This window comes from Sminthopsis crassicaudata, chromosome 2 (genome assembly GCF_048593235.1).
Source record: "Sminthopsis crassicaudata isolate SCR6 chromosome 2, ASM4859323v1, whole genome shotgun sequence".
Taxonomy (NCBI): domain Eukaryota; kingdom Metazoa; phylum Chordata; class Mammalia; order Dasyuromorphia; family Dasyuridae; genus Sminthopsis; species Sminthopsis crassicaudata.
The window spans coordinates 279,960,746-279,983,522 of record NC_133618.1 but is presented as its reverse complement, the minus strand read 5'-3'; the positions used below and the strand labels follow the sequence as shown (position 1 = coordinate 279,983,522).

The 22,777-nt window shown below is 35.3% G+C and overlaps 1 protein-coding gene across 4 annotated transcripts in view; it reads right to left on the bottom strand.

Annotated features, from left to right (window-relative positions):
• HECTD1 (HECT domain E3 ubiquitin protein ligase 1) overlaps window positions 1-15,191 on the bottom strand; it is a 91,491-nt gene extending 76,300 nt beyond the window's left edge. For 3 of the 4 annotated variants that reach the window (XM_074289558.1, XM_074289560.1, XM_074289562.1), the window contains exons 1-2: window positions 15,054-15,191; window positions 13,387-13,647 (exon numbers count right to left, since the gene is read on the bottom strand). In XM_074289558.1, the coding sequence (XP_074145659.1) occupies window positions 13,387-13,526 (140 nt within the window). In that variant the 5' untranslated portion in view covers window positions 13,527-13,647; window positions 15,054-15,191. The remainder of the gene's footprint in view (window positions 1-13,386; window positions 13,648-15,053) is intronic. The other variant, XM_074289559.1, reaches the window with a different exon arrangement.
• Window positions 15,192-22,777: the final 7,586 nt, after the last annotated feature.

The following is a 22,777-nucleotide window of genomic DNA, read 5'->3' as shown; positions in this document are numbered from 1 at the left end:
ATTTTTTAAAATATTCTAAGGAGTTTGAAAAGATATTCTTATTAAATATCTAATATCGAAATAAAACTTATTTACAAAAAAAAAGTATATGGCACCTACTATGTCAGGCATTGAAGATACAAATACCAAAAAAAAAAAAAAAAAAAAAAAATTCAAACAACTGTTCACAAGAAGTTTCCCTTCTAATAGGTTAGACAAGAAGTATATATGAGTATAAAGTTGATAGATACAAAGTAGCTAAATATAAAATAGAATCAGAAGGCACTTCTTATATCTAGTTGAAAACCAAATTTACACATATACAATGTGTCAATTCTGTATTAACCAGAAAATTGGGAAGAGGAAGTATTATGTGTTGTTTTGTTGGTTGTTGTCCTTGGTTCTCGAATAGGACAAAAACAACATCACTATGTTTGAGTTAAATTACAGTGTGTCTGACTGGTTGATTAGAACAATATGAGATTGGAATACTCTATCACAAGTTGGGCACAAACAGCCCATGTGAACATTTGGGATGGATTCTCCAAATGTGTACCCCTTCTGCTTTGCTCACAGAGAACAACACATTCTCTGATGAGGGCACACCATGCCGGGTGGTCCTGTGCCAGTGTCACACAATCAATTCTTAAGTCAAGAGACCTTGAGAGTGTCTTTATATAGCTTTTATTGACAACCTTGTAAGTGCTTGCCCTGTGTGAGCTCTCCATTAAATAATCTTTTTGGCAAGTGTACATTTACATTTGGCATTTGAACCTTGTGGCCAGCCCAATGGAGTTGCTCTCTGCAGTAGAGTTGGAATGCCTGGAGGTCTAGTTCAAGAAAGGACCTCGGTGTCTGGTACCTAATCTTGCCAGGTAATCTTCAGAATCTTCCTGAGACAATGCAAATGGAAAAGATTCAGTTTCCTTACATGGCGCTGGTAGACTGTGCAGGTTTCACAGGCGCACACAACATGGAGGTCTGCACAGCACTCTCTAGACCTTCATGTGGTACTCAGTCTACCATTTCTTCTCCCACACTTTTCCTCAGAGCCTCCCAAACATTGAGCTAGCTCTCCAATGTATGTCTCAACTTCATTGTTAATGTGTAGGTCTCTGGAAAATACACTGTGCCAAGGTAAGTGAGCTTATCCATAGATTCAAAACTCCATTAGCTGTTAACAATAGTTCCACACTTGGATGGTGTGGCCTTAGCTTATGGAGGACCTATATTTTCTTGGTGTTAATTTCAAGGCCATAATTAGCATAAGCAGCAGAGAACTTATCCATGCTTCGTGGTATCTCAGCTCAGGAGGCAGCATTGAATACACAATCATCTACAAACAAAAAAAACCCACACCAACACTCCCTCTACTTTAGTCTTGGCTTGTAGCCTCTTTTTAAGCATGATGTGTATATAGCAGACAGACAAAGTTCTCAGTTTGAATTCTGCCTTTGACACTATCTGTCTGAATCTGGGCAATTCCTTTACCTCCTCTGGGCCTTAGTTTTCTCATCTATAAAATGAGAGGTTGGATCCTCTTTCCAAATCATACCTTTTAACCATAGATATTGTGTCCTGGGCCCTTTTTTCTCTCCATCTATACTATTTCACTTGGTAATCCCATTAGTTCCCACGGATTTTATCACTGCCTCTATACTAATGATTCTCAAATCCACTTATCCTGCCCCAAATTCTCTGCTAACCTCCAGTTTTGCACTTCCAACTGTCTTTCAGACATTTCTAACTGGATATTCAATAGTTATATATAAGTAGCACTAGCTTCAACATAGCTATGTCCAAAATGGAACTCATCAATTTTCCTCCCAAGAACTCCCCACTTCTACCTTCTTTGTTTCCATAGAGGGCAATATTATACCCCTCACCCAATCTCTCAGGTTCCCAACTGTGCCAAGAGGAGATGGCCTCTTGCCAGAGGCTAGTTGCTAAGAGATCAGATACAGCAGATATAACAGGATTTAAGAATTTAAGAACTGATCTGAGTTAGTATGAAAACAGGAGCCATACTAAGAAGTAGACACTTCTGTTTCTAATTTGAAGCACACTCCATATTAGGTTTCCTCAACATATAGAGTTATTTACATAGCTATTTATATTTTCAAAGGGCTGGTACAAATAGTAAAATTATCATCAGTCAAATTTGCTACTTAACAGCTCTTATTTTAAAAGAAAAAAACTGGGGGGGGGGGGAAAGCAATCTAAAGCCTTAAAAAATCTTAAACATCACTTGTAAGATTTCATTTTCCAAGGCTTTAGAGGCAAATCATATACACATCTGGCATGTAGCTTACACAAAACTTGATTCTGCAGAAAGGGTTTAACAGAATCTCATCTGACTTACCTTCTATTGGCAGCACCATTACTTACCATATTTACAAATTCCTATCAGCCAAGTATGTTTGACAATAGCACTAGGAACATTGGCTTCCTTATTTACAAAAAAGCAGCAAAACCACAGGATCAGTAACACAATTAACCCTTCTTAATCCAGCCTGGCAAATCAATCTCCAACTTTTAGTTCCATAAACTCCAGATTCTGTTTTATCAAACTTTGTCTCAATTTTGGTCTGGACATATCATTTCATTGGTATAGAGGAATACTCAGGACTTCCCCATCAAGTCAAAGGTCAACTATTCAAATCTTAGAAAACACACACACACACACACACACACACACACACACACACACACACACACACACACACATAAAAGCATCCAGTAAGAGCAAGTGTTCTACACAATATATTCTATACTTGTGGCTGGAAGACTAGAGGATAATAATAAATCAGTTAAGTCAGTTAAGCATCTACTATGTACCAGGTATGGTGCTAAGCTCTGAGTATATAAAAAAAAGAGGCAAAAGACAACCCCTATTCTCAAGGAGCTATCAGTCTGATGGGGGAGACAACATACAAATGTATGTGTATAAAGTGAGCTAAGTCTTAGTTGTGCCCAACTTTACACAAGCTATCAATGTGAAGAGGCAGGTTTTGAACTCAGGTCTTTCTGACTCAAAGCTTAACTTTGCCATCCTTTTATGTAGTGGTCTGCAAAGTGAGAGAGATAGCTTGATTCCTCCTGAATCACCAAGGAATTATTTCCTTTTTTTTTTTTTTTTTTTTTTTTTTTGCACTTGTTTGCTGAGGCAATTGGGGGTCAAGTGACTTGCCCAGGGTCACACAGCTAGGGAGTGTTAAGTGTCTGAGGCCACATTTGAACTTAAGTCCTCCTGACTTTAGGGCTGGTGCTCTATCCACTCCATCACCTAGCTGCCCCTTTAACAAGGGATTATTTCCAACAAAACCAGTCACCTAAATTCATTAACTCAGTCTCATCTTTAACTGTTAATTCTTCCTCATTCCTCATATTTAATCAGATGTCAGGTTTTGCTGACACTACCTCTCTTATTTTCCTCTTACATTTAGACCCTTTTCTCTACTCACAAGATAAATTATTATTATAGTTTAGTTTCTCCCCTTTTCCTGGACCATAATAAGCCTTCTTATTAGTCTGCCTAGCTAAAGTTTTGATCATTTTCAATTCTTCCTCCATAGAACTGTCAAAGAAACTTTCTTTAAGAATACATATAACCTACTATAACACACGTAAAATGTATGGGATTGCCTGTCATCAAGGGGAGGGAGTAGAGGGAGGGAGGGGATAATTTGGAAAAATGAATACAAGGGATAATGTTATAAAAAAAAATTACTCATGCATATATACTGTCAAAAAATTATAAATAAATAAAATTAAAAAAAAAATACATATAACCTCATCACTCCCCTAATCAAAAAACTCCATAATAAATAACTCCAAAGACTTCCTATTGTTTAGGATCAAATACTTCTTCATCCTTAATTCATCATTTAAAATTTCTATTTTGTTTTAAAATGTATATAACTGTTAGTACAATATACAAATATATAATTTATAAGCAAGCACACACACACACATATATAATTTTTTCACTGATATAAATGTGCAATAAAAATTTACATAGCATTGCTCTCAAACATGAATATCTAGAATCTGCCAAAATAATGCAACACAATTTCTTAAGATAATTACAAAATTGGCATCATTGAACTAAAGCATAAAGACTCTCAAGATAAAAACATTCATTAGAATGTAAAAATTCTGATTTAAGATTTCTGTAGCTGGGTTTTTTTTTTTAGTGTCAAAAAAAAGCATTCATATTCAACTCTAAACTTTTTATTATCAAATTTATATCAGCTTTCTCAAAGTCACAAATTTTTGGCTGTATTTAAGACAAATTTAAAACCTAAATGTATTTTAAGGCAAAAACTTAAAAAAAATAGAGCCTGATTGTCTTAAACACTGAAAAAAAGCAGAGATATTCTACAAATAAGAAAAAATATATACTTTCCTTCAAAATTGACAAAGGTTATAGACTAACCCAAACCCACACACCTATTTTAGTATATTTATATTTTTAAATAATATTCCATTCCCTTCACTGGAAGATAGTACATTTGAATTCATCAATCCATATATTCCTTACATTCAAACTTCTTATATCACAACATCCCAAATAGATTTTCCAACAAAACAATCACAAAGCAGAAAACAACCCAAAACCACATACCCACCAACAAATGGGAAAACCAATTTGACACTATCCAGTGAATCATTAAGTCAAAATATTACCAGTCTTGCTGAGACCCTTCTAATGACTTACTATTTTATCCAAAGGAATAATTAAAAAGTCTTGCCCAGAGATTTCAATTAAAAATGTGTAACTTTCCCTAAAACTAGTGTTTTTTGTTTCAAATGCTTTTAATAACTGTTTTGTTTTGTCTTTTTAATTTACAGGGCAGGAAGTTGGCATAGTGAATAGAATGCCAGGCCTGGAGTCAAGAAAATTCCTCTTCCTAAGTTCAAATTCAGCCTAGACCCTGAGCAAGCCACTTCATCCTATTTGTCTCAGTTTCTTCATCTATAAAATGAGCTGGAGGAAGAAATGGCAAATCACTCCAGTATTTTTGCCAAGAAAATTCCAAATGAGGTTACAGAAAAGTCAGACACAACTGAACTCAACAAGAAGAAGAATTTTTTATAAGTATCACTAGATATATCAATTCTTAACAATGCTTTGATAGAAATAAAATAACAGTATTTACTCCTGTGATGAAATACTAAAATTCTCAATTGACTGATAAAGTTGCTGAAAGAGTAGTAACCTATTAAATGTTTCGTTTAATCTCCAAAATGGAAATGAAAATAATAGACTTTACATATAAAAGGTAGAAATGAAAAGATTATTCCCAATATTGAGCACTGGCCTATCCTGCAAAAGGATTAAGATTAATACAAATGTTTGTAGAACTAAACCAAAATTATAAAACAGAACCTGCAATTAGTGTCAGAATTACTGTGTAGAAACAATATATATATATGTATATATATATAAAAACAAGATTAAAATCTTGTCTCAAGATTGTAGAGAGATACAAATACTGTGTCACAACTTTAGCACTGACAAAATAATCCATAAAGTATAATATAGTGGACATAGAGATAAGCTTTGGAGTCAATAAATTGCTTCTCAGAGCCCCTCTCAAAATTAGAGCCTAATTTTTATTTTCATACTGGAAGAAATTCAATTCAAACATAATGATAAAATAAAATTTTGTGTTTCAAATTCCATATTTGAGCCATCTTTTCTTTAACCTCAGAAGATAGTCTTTGTATGCTCCATTATAAGAAAACTCAAGAAACATTCTCTCTAAATTAGGCAATAAATTTAGTTCATTTATAACATATTCTAGCCATCTCCCTGCTTCTAGACTGGTTCAATTTAGCACTAGTGAGATAAAAATAACTCCCAGACTATACACTAGTGTATATGTTTCCTTCAACTCATATATAAAAGAAAAATAAGGAATAGACAAAAGGTAAAACTCCAGGCTTTTCCATATATATGTGTATGCATGTGTGTATATAAAAATCTATATGTATATGCACATATATAAAACATACTTTACAGACATGACCAGAGATAAGCAGTCTGGTCCAGTGGGAAAAGTGTAAGATTTGGAGCTAAAAGTACTGAGTTCAAATCCCAGTTTTGCTCTAACTGTATAAACTAGAACAAGTCAAAACCTTTCTAGACCTACAAATCTCATCTGTAAATTAAGGGATTGTAGTAAATGACCTCTAGGTTATAATGTAATACTATTCAGTACTGTATAGCACTATTATACCTATCATGTAAGTATTTCATGTCACATGATTTCACCAAGGACAAATCATGACATGCCCAAGAACTTTGCCTAATAAAATTTTCAGGAACATATCCATTTTAAGGGACATCTGTCACAGAGCAAGAGAGAGTTTGAGGACAAAGAGGTAGATGAAGGACTGGATCAACAGTTGACCCACTTCTCTATAATCCACTGGTTAGAAAAAGAGACAGGAAAAAAAAGCACCAATAAGGTAAAAGGTAACGACATTAGTTCCAAGGAAAGCAAAAGATACACTAATGTTACTGCTGTTGTTCTTTCTACCAAAAGAGAAGGAATAAAGTCTCTATTCTATTTATGGTTTTTCTTGATTTTTTTAAAACACTCAACAATATGACACAAGAATCTATTCTAAATCCTATGAAGCTTTTCATTTTTAGCAATAATTAATATGGGGGCAAAGTGAAAGTAAATACTGAACAGTTCTTTATCTACTGTATCACAAAGTCTCTCAACATAATCTTAAACTGCCTTAAAAGTTTAACATCCAAAATATGGAAATGATAACCCTGGTTAAAAAAGGGCTTCTTAAATTTTTTTCCATTCACAACCTCTTTTTGAATGAGAAAGGTTTGTGACCCAGGTATATATAGGTACATAAAATTGAAATATAAATCAAACATTTAATGACAATAAATCATAAAAGATTTATTTTAAAACAATTTTTGACATACACACACACACACACACACACATATATATATATATATATATATATATTTTTTTTTTAGGCTGGGGTTAAGTGACTTGCCCAGGGTCACACAACTAGGAAGTGTTAAGTGTCTGAGACAAATTTGAACTCGGGTCCTCCTCAATTCAAGGCTGGTGCTCTATCCACTGCGCCACCTAGCTGCCCCCGGCATACATATAATTTTACCTTTTATTAGAGATGAAAGCAAGTTTAAGTATTAATGAGGTGGATATACTTATTTTATTTTTACATGAAGAATTAAATACTGGGAATATTTGCTACTGCAGGAAATTTTTAGATTTTTTTTTTCCTCAAGTTTTTCAAAGTTTTCTGAGTTGATCAATAGTTTGATATTTTGTGAAACCCACATTCAGTTACATTATCCCATATGGGATCACGATTCACAGTTTAAGAAGCTTTGGGTTATCCCTCTGGAGTATTATATTTAGTTCTGGAACCAATATTTTAGGAAAGATAATAACAAGCCAGAAGAATGACAAAGATTGCTAGAGCACTGAAGATTATACTATAGAAAGATCAGGTAAGAAAAACTAATTATGTTTAACCTAAAGAAAAAGTGGGGAATTATAATAACTGTCTTCAAGTATTTGAAGGCTAGCCATAATAGAAAATGGATTAGTCATGCTTCCTGCCTTCTCCCAAAAAAGCTAGGAGAGCAAGACATGACAACTTCAAAGAGGCAGAATACTTCAACTGGGAAAAATATCCTAATGAGCCCAACTCTCAGGAGAAAGGACTGCATTTAGAGGAAGGGACTTCTCTATCCCTGGAGGTCATCTAAAAGAAGCTGAATGATCACTTCCTAGGGATGCTGAAGAAGGATTTCCTATTTATGGTGCAAGAGTTGTTGAGATCCTTTCCAATTGTGAATCAGTGAAATGGGTGATATTTTGAACAAGAACATTTTAGTAATGTTCCTATATTCACACTATTTAGATGCCTACTTATAAAGACTGCTAAGAACTTCAAGTTACTAAGATCTTTTCAATCTACTCTCATTTTCCAAAAACTATTTTCTACAAGAACATACATCTAATCATCAATGGACATCAATGGGAAAATAGGACTCAATAAAGAGAATTTTACCCTACTGCTAATTATTCAGGATTATACAGGTAATAAATCTGTCAAAAGAGAGCTATCTATAATTTAAATTATAGCATTACTGTGACATAAGTTTTCAAAGCAAAAAACCAATCGGCAAATTATGCTATGTCAAGAAAAAGCCAATTCCAATCTAGCTCCAATGCTAAAATCTCTGCAGATGTGAAAATATGTATCATATTTTACCCAATTACATAGTTTCTAGAATATCTGGTAATTTTGATCACTAGTAAGATATCTAAACTGTTGTAACATCCTTAGTTTTTTAAAAATTAAACACATTGATTGATGCTCTTCTCCATTTAAACTCTCTAATTAAGGGATCTCTCTGAGTTTACGGGAAACATATGTTCCTTTTAGGGTCAATGTATGAATTTGTTTTCAAAATAAGTACTATTTGATCTTGGCAAAATCAAGACTAACCATAGCAGCAGAGATTCTGGCATTTTCTCATCTTACTGGTCTTCAGTTATTAATGTCTTAACATTAAATGGTTACTGAGCAGCTTGTGATTTCTATGTCTATTTTTTAATATACTACCAAGTATTTAAATCTAAATAATCAGCTTTGAAATGATTAATGGTTAATTTAACAGTCTATAGCTTTTATCATTTTAGATCTAAAATGACTGGCTTAAAAGGGCAAAAACCCTAATTTGTGTTTAAATATGCTTAATATAATACAACTCTGGCTCAAGAATTCCAAAATCCTCAGAGCAAAACATTATTAGTGCCTTAAAATACTAGCTTACATAATATAAATTTAGTAAATTTATTTATATTGTTATTCCCAAACTAAAAAATTTCAAAATCATCCTGTCAGAATATTACTCAGTGAACTTTGAGAATTTTAGTTTCCTAATTCCTAATTCAAGAAATTCCTAATTCAATTACTTTCCTAATTCCTAATGCTTTAGAAAGATGAAGCATATTGCAGAAGGATATTTTGAAGAACTCTGACCAAAATAAAATAGCTACTAACTTAGTATCTCTCAGAACTTTCAGATTCTTAAAGTCGAATGATTTTAACAAAAAATTTTCAAACTATCCAAATTACCCTTAATAGAGTATTAGGTAGGGAAGCAAAAAAGGGATATTTAGAAATGAAGATAATGGGGAGTAAGGGGTGGGGAAAAAAGACTTTAAAAAATTTTTTTAATTAACGAAAGCATAGCCCTATTCAAGTTTGTCCTAAATGAAAAACATATAAAGTATTTAAAATTTCTTTGAATTTCAAAGAAAGAAATTCAAAGAAATATAGGAGGGACTATTATTAAAGATAAGTGAATATCTTAGTAAGGGGAAGTTTATCATATACATCAACCATACGCTTATCCACCCAAAAAAAAAAAAAAAAAAAAAAAAATCTCACTTTTGCTAGAGAACAAGAATGGTTCACAATAAATATGAATCATTAACTTCCTTCTGAAACCTCATAGAGCAAGAGGCAGATCAAAAGAAGCAAAAAAAAAAAAAAAAAAAAAAGAAAAAGAAGAAAGAAATTTAATGTATCTATGAAAACAGTAGGATCTATGTGTGATTCTTTAGCTTACCTAAACATGATCTGGAATTTTATGAAATCTTAATGGAATTTAATGATCTACAGCAGTTAAACTTGAAATAAAAGAAAATGAACTGCTTTCTAAAAAACATTGTTCAAACTTCATATAGCATTACATAGTGATAGAATTACTTTCATAAATAAATTCTTTAGAAAGCACAGTATCAAAGTCAGTCCAGATACAGTGGTAGGTAGCATAACAAAGTGAAAAATAATCTAGAGTGCAATTCCTAAGAAGTGGTTCATCTTAGTTCTGTCACTTAAATGGGGCTGTATGACCTTCTAGGCAAGTCTCTGAACCTCTCAACATCTACAAGACAGGTTTGACAGTTTGTCCTGCTCAATTCCAAAGGTTATAAAGATTACAACCTTTGTTAAGAAGAGGTGACTTTGTTTTATAAACTGTAAGAATGTAAAAATGGGTAGTTAATAAATGTTCATTGACTAATATAACATAGATCAAATAAGTAGAGAAATTTCTGAAACCATAGACTTTCTGGCTTTGACAACTAAGGAAGGGACTTGATAAAAATTAAACTTTCACATTTTTGTGGTTACAAGAATTTAATCCCTCAAAAGGAAATCTCAAGTTTGCAAAATGAAATCTCAATATTCCACTAAAGAGAATGGAATATTAACTTTATTAATATCAAGTAAGGAAAAAACATAACTCCTGTGAAGGATTTAAAAAAGGACTTGGCCAAAAGTTACACAAAATGAGGCTTAAATGGATGGTATTCAAAAAATTAGAGAGACCCACAATGAAGAGTTTACAAATCCTCCAAATCACCAAAGAAAATTTAAAATCTCACTTGGCTAACTGGACTTCTCTTTTGCCATGGTAATCCACAGTAATCCGCATCCAGACAAAAACAGAAAATTATCTTTCATCCAAAACAAAAACCTATTATAAATGTTTAGCTTTCAAATACAAAAAACCAAAAACCCCAAAACCAATTAATTCAGAACATTCTTCAAAAATCAACAGTATCACTATTTGTTTCATTAAAAACTATTCTCTACAAGCCTAAAGTTGTATATTTGCAAACAATTCAGATCACTTACTTTTCATTTGTCTAGGGATTTTTCCTTTACTCAAAATTAGATTTGCTTCCTATATGCTATTATGTTCCCTTTTAGATAAGAAAATTCAGAATAATTTGTCAAGGATCAACAACTGAAAGATGTAATGATGGAAAAAAATTTTAAAGTAAAAGTACAGGAATTGCATACCTGTTTAAAAAAACAAAACAAAACACTAAAACAGTTAAGATTTTAAAAAAATATTTATCAAACATCTGGCCCAACAATCCACTTTTGGAAATATACCCTAAACAAATTTTCATAAAAACAAAGATCAGAGGTCAAAATGCTACATATCCATATGTATGTATACATGCATACACATATATAAATATATGTATATTTATAAATCTAAATAAATCAATATTATTTGTCATTTCAAAGTATAAGAAACAAGCCAAATGTTCAACAGAGCCTTTGTCAAAATAAGGAAAGCCTGGGTTCAGGTCCCACTTCTAACACATACATGGGCAGAAGGAAATGAACAAGTCATTTAAGCCAGTGACCTAAGCAACTCTCTAAGACAGTAAATAGAATGGAAGCCAAGATGCCTTGGTAGGGAGGAGTTTCCTCATTCAGGCTTCCCTGTACCAGAGGTGTCTTTCTACCTCAAATGAGATCCAAATCAAATTAAAATGTAATTGGGAAATATTAAGTAAAATAAAAATACAGTATCACATGATACTAATTTATGGTTTTCTAAATCAATATGTAACTTGCAGGAATTTATTTCTATTTGAATTTGACACTGCTCCTCTACACCAACAAAAACACAGGTCTATAACTCCCCCAAATGTAATGGAATACAATGCCATTTACTACACCATTAACTAAAGATTATAAATACAAGTAATTGAATTGTATATACAATGTAAACAAACAAAAAGATCTAAAGAAAAGCATACACACTATAAGTCTATAAAAATATTTCCGTACATAAATGTGAATGAAAAGAGAACAGATCTAGAGGCCATGATTATTAAATTATTAAGAACACACTGTAAAAAGACATTTATTTTTAAGTAGAGATAGTCATAATGTTTATTTGGTTTTAGTGTTCTCACTTATGTACATATTATAATTTAAAAATAATTTCAGCAACAACTATTATGCCTTGTAAACAGTGGGCATTTAATGTTTATTGAACTTAATTTCAAATTTTAAAAAGCAAGGATCATTTATTTACTCAGAAATGGCCAACGAGGGAAATGACAGACTCCCAGAGAATTATTTTAAAGAGTAAATTAGCAATCATTGTCTGTAAGAATTTAAGCTTTTAAAAAGTAGTTGTTCATAAAATTTAGTTAGGCGACAACTATCTAGTATCATATAAAAGTGTGATTAATTTACACCATACTGTATAAATTAAAGCTATCAGTTTGGGGTTCTCTAGACCATTTTATTACATTTTTTCAAATAACTCATACCTAACTTTTAAAGCTATCAATGTCATCTTTCGTGAAGTGAAGAATGTAATTATAAATCAATGCTATGTTACTATTAGAACTTATGATAATATAAGGTACCATTATCAATAAAAAGATTTGCCTAGACCCTGCCAAACACATCACACACAAAAATGCCAGATACTTAAATCATATGAAAGCCAAAATACCTCAAATTTCTGCAAAAACATACTCAAAGTAATCATTTTAATCCAAGCCTATATAATTGTTATTGTTGTACTAAAAGTTTGTCATATCAAACTCTGCTTCAAAGAGTGAGTCACTGAAGGGATTTGCAAACTTTTTTTGGTTTACAAAGTTTTTCATATTAATGCCATTATCAATGGTATTTTTAAACTAACAAAAGATCAAGACAAACAAAACACCTTTATCACATATACAATATGACTTTTATTCCTACAACAACACAGAAATTAAGAGGCAATTAATTATATTAAATCTCAGCTAATATTTCAACTATTTTCCAGTCCTTATTTGCAACTAATGTAAAGGAACTAATTTCAGAAAGTTCCAAATCCCTTTTTCTGAGCAATAAATCAGTAAGAACTACATTCTTAAAATAAAATCATCCAAAAATTCAACACTAAAGCAAGAGGGTTGCTATAAATCATGCATTTAACCCAGTTTTATTTTCAAAGTTCATGTTCTGGGGGTGGGGGGAAAGTTAAAGACTTTGTTCCACCTCCAAATTTCCAATTTGTCGTTACCATTTCAAAAATTAAATCTCTGATGGATCTCACCCATCAATTTTTACACTCCAAATTGAAAACTAAAAGCCACATTTTTATTCTGACCACACAAAAGGACAAAAGCCCCAAAATCCACACTCATTATCCTCTAAAGCATTTTTTGGGGTCAATTTCATGGTATAGAAATAGCTACATAACAGGAGGCAAATATTTATATTCTTCTCTTTGATGTAGGCATATTCTAGAAATGAATCAGCCAATCAATTAAAAATGATCGCTTCCTATTTAGTCTCTGTGTCATCACAATTATCACTACTGCTATTATTTCATTTTTCAGTTGCTTAGAAAAATGCATTTCCACAATTCTGAAGATAGTTTTAAGTGGTGAGAAAAACTTTATTTTCAAAAACCAAGGGCAGATTTTTTAAAATCTCAATTCAGGCCATGGTTGAAAACAGATGTCATTACAGAAACTCCAGTGGAAGAAGATGATGAAGGGTTTTACTTACGTTTCAAAACAACGATCCACGTTGTCAGACATCAAAAGCAGCATACATAGCTGTTCAAGGGCTATTAGTTGCATGTCCCTTTCATCTCCCTGCCCCATCTGTAGCCATTCCAGCAATGTATCTGGGTCCACATCTGCCATGGTTTTTAAAAGCCTCTTTGCTTAAATTAAAAAATAAAGGAAAAAAGTCCTTAAAATGCCCAAGCCAGATCAGTGAGCATCAAAAATACATCAGTCACAATCAAATTTTTGATGTCTTCTCCTAGGAATTAAAAAAAAAAAAACAAAAAAAAAAACACCATCAATACATATACAATAAACCATTTCACATTCAGTATTCCTTACTAAACTAAATTAAAACCAGTTGTGCCAGAGAACATAAGCTGATTAAGTTGCTGCCTAACCAGAAAGCTTTTGTCAAAGACAGTAAGACAAGCTTTAGATCCAACTATTGCTATTACAAAAAGATGAAACAACTTTCCTTTTTTCCCCCTGTCAAACTCAATTTTTTTTTTTATTTACAAAATGATCTGCAAGATCATCAAATTCAATTTCTCTATTCACCTTACATTTCAGAAAACGTTACTGGTATTAAAGTTTAAAAGCACCTTTTTCAAAAGCTTTCCATCACGTGCAGCAAGATTAAAGATTTGAGAAGGGGCTCTAGAGAAGTTTTCAGGAGTTAAAAAAGTACAACTAAAGTAAAAATAATGGAAATGTATCTATAGATAAATACAGGTTAAACCATTAACATATTTAATCCATACTCCTTTTTTTCCTCCCTCCTTTCCCCCACCTCAATGAGGAAAACGGGGCAGAGGCAAGCAAAAGATAAAGATCAAGGGCAGAGGAGCATCCAGGGCAGCAAAGCAAGTCATTTACAGATGTTCCTTGTAACTGACACAACAGGAAGACTTCTGTAGTCCCACGTAATCTATAGGGAAGGGAGGGGGAAAGAGACATGAAACCGACAACATGTGCCTTTGTGCACCCCTGGACAGTGACTAACAGAATATGCGCTTAGACATCCCCAAGTCAGGCAGCTCACTGAAGAGCACCCGACCTCCCACATCTCCCTCTCCCTTCTCACTCTCTCTCTGTTATCTCTCTCTCTCCCTTACCCCCTCGGCTCTAGTTTGTCTCTGCCTCTATGTGTCTCCCCACTTTTAAGTTTGGTCCCAAGTCCTCTGAAAGAAGAATAACTTCGGGAGAAAAAATGGAGAAGCCTCCCACCCACCCCCAAGAACAAAAAAGGGAGACGGAGGCAGAGGGAGCGCTAGGAGAATCTCCCGAACCGGGGACTGCCCACCACTCCAGGGCCCGAGGGTCGTGGTCTCACCGGGGGCTAGAGGATGAGCCCCTTCTCAAGGGCAAGGAGGCACCCCTCGGTGCCAAGAACCGAGGCAGAGGGTAGGCGGCTGCTGGTAGCCTCCTGGGTCCGACAAGGGGAAACAAAAGAGTCGAGGCTGGGGCTGCCTCTCTCGGCCGCGGCAGTCTATTCCCGGGGCCGAGCCAGGGCACCTGACTCTAGCTTCCCAAGCTCCGATTCCCCGCCCACCCTGAAGAACCAGAGCCGCCGCGCTCCAGACCAACCATCCTGTTCCCGCTGCCGCAAGCCCCCAGCCCGGCCCGTCCTTCCCCGAGCTCCCTCTCTAGTCCGCCCCGTACCAGGCCGCGGGCGGAGCCAGGCCCGGCTGCGGTCCTCGAGTTCGCGGGAAGCCGTAGGCCGCGCAGGTCGAGCCGGGCAGGCGCCGCAGGAAAAGCCCCGCCCTTCGTGCTTCTCTTCCTCCTGAGGGGTGCTCGGTGACAGCGGAAGCCAGCGGCCGAGCGCGCACCAGCCCCAGGCGGCGACGGCAGCCCCGGCAGGGTCCGTCCCCCCGCGGACACGCGGCTCCTCGGGCCCCGCTGCTTAGAGGCCCGCGCTGGGGCGGCGGCGGCGGCGGCGGCGGCAACGGGGGGGCCCCGCGTCCATCGTGCTCCGGGAGGGGGCCGAAGGGGAGGGAGGAAGAGCGGGAGGCGGAGGGAGCGACACTCGGGCCAGGAAACCACCGAGCGAGCGACAACCGGACTTGCCGAGCCCAGCGGAGGCGGAGCCGCTTCTGAATCACCCGGGCGGCGGCGACTACCAGAGACGGCCACCTGGGGCGCTACGGAGACTCGCTCCCGCCCGCAAACTCCTGGCTCTGCCAACCACAGAGCCAACCGGACCGGCCACGCCGAGTTGCGTTTGCTATCTCCGCCTGCCCGGAATTGCACCTATTCTCGCGGCTCTAGCGTGTCCAGGTTTCCCCTTTCGAAGTGGACTCTGTCCGGAGTCTTCCCGGAACCTTTTACTCTGCGCGCTTTTGTTCCGAGGGTTTTGTTTCCCCTTTCTTTTTGCCAAGAAAAAAAAATGCTGGGGGTTTGGGGGACGGCAGGAGAAAAGTGTAGGGAAAAGGAAAGGTTTAAAAAAGGGAAAGGAAAAAAAAGGGGGGAGGGTCATTCAAAAAACCCAATCAACATTTATTAAGCGCCTACCAGAGGACTGGCCTTATGTTATGTACTAGGTATATAGAAAACAAGTGGCATTCCCTTACCTCAAAAAATTTAATGGGAGAGACGGCCTGTAAGCAAATATATACAAAGCCGTCTATGCACAGAATAAATCCGAAATAATTAACAGAGGGGATGGAAGGAGTTAGGAAAGGCTTTCTCTAAAGGATGGATTTCCATTTAGACTTAGAGTTTCGTTGTTTTTTTTTAATGCAGGGAACTGAAGGAAGGCTAAGAGGAAAACAGATAAGCAGGTAAGCCCTGAAAGCTACAATCTAAATTTATGACACACCTGAAAAGCAAGGTGTATGTAAAAGATCTTTGGTTTCATGCGCATTCTTTTTCTGTTTTGTTTTGTATATTGAAACATGCCCATTTCAAAAACAATTAAAAAAAAAAAAAGGACTAGCAGGATATCTTTGCAAGCTACAATTACAAGCTAATTCCTTATATTCTTTAAAACCAAGTTTTAAAACCTTCAGTTTTATATAGAAAACTATTTTTCATATATATGCACATATTTATGGAAAAGCCCATTTATTTGGCGTTTTTAAGGTTTGGAATAATTTCTTTTAAGGCTTCCTCTGTTCCTTGCTGTTCCGGGTGTTCTTGCTTTCCCTTTTCACCTCTTCTCCCACAGGGGCCAAGAGGATTTTTTTTTCCTTTCAAAAAGTGTCTGGCACAGAGATTAATCAGAACCTGTTTTTCTGAATGACTTAGGGGAAAGGTTAAAGATAAGCTCCTCCACTCTTTCCTCCTTGTGAACACTGTGTGTACACACAGTGCCAGAACAAGACCAAAAATCTCACCAAACTGGATCTTCATATGTGGGCAAGCACTTTTCCTCTCAGCCCAGAACTGGGAAGGAGATCCATGCCTCAAGCTGTGGGACCAAATGAATTACTTCTTTTGCTTTATTCTCATGAAAAAGTCACCCACTCAAAAGGAATTTGATGTAATTTAGGGTGGCTTCCTTTAATTTAAAAGGGAGGAATAAAGTGTTATCTTGATTAACCCTTTCCGGTCTTAGATCTGTAAGGGGATTTCAGAAGTCACCTAATGGAGTTTCCTCATTTTATACAATGAGGAAATTGACCCCTGTGGTGACACTGGCTCTGTGTGCCTAAGCTGGAATTCCTGGTGAAGTGGTTTCAAAGGTAGGATGACTTTATTTTTTTTTTTTTTATGTAATCCTACCACTTATCATGGTGAAGAGGTAAAATAGAGGGGCAGCTAGGTGGCGCAGTGGATAGAGCACCAGCCCTGACTTCAGGAGGACCTGAGTTCAAATTTGGTCTCAGACACTTAACACTTCCTAGCTGTGTGACCCTAGGCAAGTCACTTAACCCCAGCCTCAGGGGAAAAAAAAAAAAAAAGAAGAGGTAAAATAGACGTCTGGAATGGTAAATAGAAACAGTTTCAGAAGAACAATTGATTGTAAAAAGGATGTTTTATGAAAATAGCATAATAGAAATTCCGTTCATGATGTGGAACAACTATGACAAGACATCTATCACAGGAACAAAGTAGTGCTATTTATTATGTCAATTAACACATAGGAGTTATCAAGGAAAGGAGGTTTAACAATTAGCAAGGGGAAAGACAAAATTCCCTAGTAAAACTCACAATTTATCAGAAGGAAGACACCATTAAAGGCTAGCAAGCTAAACGCATAGAGGAGTTTGGCTAGCTAACCCCAAAAGCGGATTAGTAAGGGAAAAAGACTACCCCATTGATTGGTTGGTTGAATACCTAAAGGCAGAACACCATGATAAGCTAACCCTAAAAGGAATTTAGCGCAAATCTTTTATAGGGGAAATACAACCTTGGAGATTTTATATCATAACTTGGCTTTCTGATTGAATACAGTAAGTTGGAGTTTCTAGAGACTTCCACCTGTGGTGGAACTGTAATGAAAGTCCACTTATATAAGAACAAAAGGCTCACTTAAGTCTTAGCTGATCTCCTATATGCCCTTCTTGCTTGTCCCAGGGAGTATTATAATCCTTTCTATACTTCAGACTTTTCTTATAACATATACCTAGCTATCTAGGACCTCATCAACAATATCTTGCATATAGTTGATACTCCATAAGTGTTCATTGAGTTTAAAAGCAATAATCCATCTGTTCTCTGCTTATATTGTTGCAACTGTTTCCCAATTTTTAAATGAGGAAGTTTCAACAGTCACAAACCCTAATGTAGAATAGCCATACAGGTACCTTTTCCAAATAAGATCTAATATTTTCTTGGCTAATTAGGAAACCAAGTGACAAGAATTACATTCTCTAGTAATAACCATATTAAACATGGATTATCATTAAAATGAGATCAGCATCCTCTGGCATTTGCAGGAAAGGCATCTTGAAAGAGCCTTTGTAGGGTGGCTAGAATTTGAATAGACAATGGGAAAAACTTGAGGAACGATGAAAAATATAAATTATTATGGATGTTGTAGGGAGATTACCAGGCTCAAATGAGAAAATGGATATAAAGCCTTCTATAAACTTTAAAAATTTACATAAACACCAATTATTGTTATTATTACCCTGTAGTTACCAGGCTTCTAGTCCAGTGATAACCTCATTCCCTGAACTTTAACTGCATTCCTACAGAGTGCAAGTGATATGTGCTGGTTAATGTTTAACATATTCATGTATACATTATACACATACATGTATATATACATTATAGATATGCATATAGGCACATCATATGTGTGTATATGCATATATGCACTTTTAAATTTCTTCTGAATTATTAACATTTAAGTTTAGGAAATCAAAACAAGTCAAGTCCTGATTTGTAACAAATTTGTAACAAATTTGGAAATGCTCATACTCAAAATTTAACAATGGACTTTCCCAGTTAGAACTAGCTGCCACCCTCACCCCCCAGATGTTGGGGTTACAACCTTATTTGTATAAGAGAATCCTGAAAATGAAGATGAGTGAAACTAGGTTAAGGAAGGACTTAAAAGTTAAATAGAAGTGTCCAGACTTGAAAGAGCTTTAAGATCTTTAATAGAGAGAGACAAGATAAAGAAACAATTTCAACACCAACTAATCACCTATTGAAAAAAATACTACAATAAGATGATGGAAGACTGGGTAGCAAGTGGTAGAAAGGAGAATTGAATGTGTGGGGTGAAGGAGTTAGAAGTCAAAAATTACTTCAAGGCTGAGTATGGGAAAATGATGGTGCCATTTAACAGGAAAAAAAGAAAATTAGAAAAAGGAAATTTATATAACCATTGTACAAGTGTTGGAGGTTTTACTGAAAATTATGGTCTATAAACTGGTCAATTTTTTTTTTTACCCTCTGGAATCTCATTTTTTAAACTCTTTTCTAAATCACCAAAACAGGTTTTTTTATTGAGCATCTAGGAAAATGACAATGTATAATTATATCCGAATAGTTGGAAACAGTTTCACATACATGATTTATATTAGTACTGGTACTGACCTGGAATCAGAACTCAATATTAAATCCCTGAGCTAATCATCACATTTTGATTTTTCCTCTAGGATATATAGTATTACATAAGAAAGACCCATTCTAGGTTTTCAATAAATTTTACATAATAAAAACAGTGATGTTTTACTTTCAGACTAGTAGATTTCTTCTGTCCCTAAACAGAACATACATATTTGCATGGATCTATAGTGATAATCATTAATGGATATTAACTCTCAAAATTATAGAATAAAGTGATCTCAGAGTAGGAGGGAAAATCTTTTAATATAATCCCATAACACTTCACTGCAAAACAGCCTTAAAATTGGTGTGGGGAGAAGGGAATGTTAGTTAGCAAGCTGGGTGTGTTGACTGAGAAATATCCAACTGCAAAAGCACCTATCCTAGTATATCTTCTTAAAACTGTAATATACTCCCTGCGATTTTGTGGAGGGAAAGGGAAAGCAAGAGAAGGGAAGGATAAGTTTCACATCCTTGGCAGTGCTTCTCAAGTGTCCCTACCACTTGGGAAGTACTTTTTTTTTTTTTAATTAATTTTATAATTATAATTTTTTTGACAGTATTTATGCATGAGTAATTTTTTTAATAACATTATCCCTTGTATTCATTTTTCCAGATTTTTCCCCTCCCTCCCTCTACTCCCTTCCCTAGATGACAGGCAATCCCATACATTTTACATGTGTTACAGTATATGTGTGTAAATCTAATTTTCTTGTTGCACATTAAGTATTGGATTCCGAAGGTATAAGTAACCTGGGTAGATAGACAGTAGTGCTAACAATTTACATTCACTTCCCAGTGTTTCTTCTCTGGGTGTAGCTACCTCTGTCCATCATTGATCAACTGGAAGTGAGTTGGATCTTCTTTATGTTGAAGATATCCACTTCCATCAGAATACATCTTCATACAGCATTGAAGTGTACAGCGATCTTCTGGTTCTGCTCATTTCACTCAGCATCAGTTCATGCCAGTCTCTCTAAGCCTTTCTGAATTCATCCTGCTGGTCATTTCTTTCCATAGCCTTCATATACCATAATTTACCCAACCATTCTTCAATTGATGGACATCCACTCATCGTTGGGAAGTACTTTCAATTGAGTACAGGATGTGTGTAAAACATTCTTCAAGGATAAAATAGAATTCAGATAAATCTTATTTACCATTACCTGAAAATCCTGAACTTACATTTTCTCAATGAAAAGACAATTACGTTTCACTCAATTTTCTGTATAATATCTCATATTATCTATTTTGAATGTATTTGGTGTTTACTTTTCTGTGAAGATGTTCCATTTCCTCAGTGGAATGTAAGCACCTTGGGGAAAAGGACTACTTTTTCATTTTTTTTTTTTTTTTTTGGCTATAGTACCCAACTTTACACACTATAGGGACTTTATAAATGTTTTATAAATTAAAGAGACTTCAATACTTTAAGGATCTGGTATTTTGCTTATCTACTGCACTCTTTCCACCAAAGCAAATTGCAATAACACATCTCATAGAAATTCTTCCTAAATTAATATGATTGGGGAAAAAAAATTATTGCCTAGTGGCTAACATTCTGGCATTGGGCTTCTCCAGGCTTACCCAAGCTAGTCCCCAGATAACTGACAAATGGTCTTTCACTATTTTTAGCAGAATACAAGGCTATTTACCAACTTCCACTTTGTAAGACCTGCCAGAGTCTGCTCTGGCATATATAGAATCCATATTATACCTATAGATGAGATATCAAAAAAATGGAAAGCTACTATTTTTAAAAATCTAGTAAAAGCCAGATTACCATGCCTTCTTTCTTCACTCCTTTTTATTAATACTTCATATTCCTGATAAGACATGGTTCTCAGTATATAGGGTTTAAATTGATGCCATTTTTGAGCTTATAACCTAAGAGACCAATGACATAAGTAGACATATGAAAGATACCCCTAAACATAGCTACCATGCCATTTTTATGAAATTCACTGAAAGATGTTGTAAAGTAAAAAAGAGTTGAGGATTGGGCATTGTCAAATAGTGAAATGTATAATACTACATATTTATTTAGAGAGTGTCTGGAATGAGAGGGTGAAAGAATCATAAGCATCTCAAAGGTTTCATAGGGTCTCAAGGAAAGATCTCTGAAGAAATATGCCCTAGGCTGCCCAATAGAAATATTTATTAGCTAAATAACAATCATCTCTATTCCCTATAGTCTATAGAAAGAGATGGCATGCCTATTATTTGCTGAGTATTTCCAGTAATATTCAAATGATTGAACCCTATTTTCTCTAGGTATCACATTGTTAAGTGGTTTGTGTAAAGGTAACTTCACTCTCTTTGGAAAGAACAAGACAAAGCAATACCTAAGCCTTATACCTTGGCTTCTGGCATCAATTCCTAATGTTCACCTAGACATTACAATTTGAACCTATCTGCTACTTAAGAACTCTTTTAGGATTTCTCTTCAGTGAATATCTAAATTTCCTCCAATAGTCCCTTGAGGATAAAAAAAAATTTAAATCATCTTTAATCTGAAAGCATTATGGTTAAAAAATAAACTACATAGTAACTCTTTTATATGAACTATAAGGCTCTTTATCACTTCTTAATAGCACCTACCTCCCAGGGTTGTTGTGAGGATTAAATGAAATAATTTTTGTAAAGCATTTTCAGTTATTGGCATGGAGTGAGTTCTCTATAACTTCTAGCTACTATTATTGTTATCATAGATAACTGAAGAATAAAAAAATTGACATATTTGACTTGTCTGGGTTAGAAAATCAGAAGTTTTTTCATCAAAGCAAGAACAGAATGTGAGTCAAAGTCACTCACTTGTCTTTCAAGAATTAGATTCTCAGAGATATGCATTGCTCCAGAAGAGACCATTTGTCTTAGAGTAGAAGGATCAATGGTGATTATATAGAATAACAGCATAGTGCATGTTGGATCAGGAAGACCTGAGTTCAATGCTGCCTCAGACATTTATAAGTTGTGTGACCTCAGCAAGTCATTCATAATCTTTCTCAGCCCCAATTCCCTCCTGTGTAACATGAAGATAAAAATAGCATCTACCTGACTGTTGCAAAAATCAATGAAATAACATATATAAAGTGCTTTGCAAATCTTAACCTTAAAAAAGTAGCTTTTATATGCTAGCTATTTTTACCACCAGTATCTATCACAGCTAGACAGGTGAAGATCACATTTCTTTCTCTTCATATTCAAATCCTTGATTTGTGCCTCATAACCTTTGTTTTAAAACCTCGATTTAGCACAAAATAAAACTACAGAATTTGCATCTTATATTGCCTTAGTATTCACTCCCTCCTCCCCTCCCCCCATGCTGTTATCCACGGTTTTTGATTTAAGAGAGAGACTAATGGGCCTCTTGTCAAAAGAAT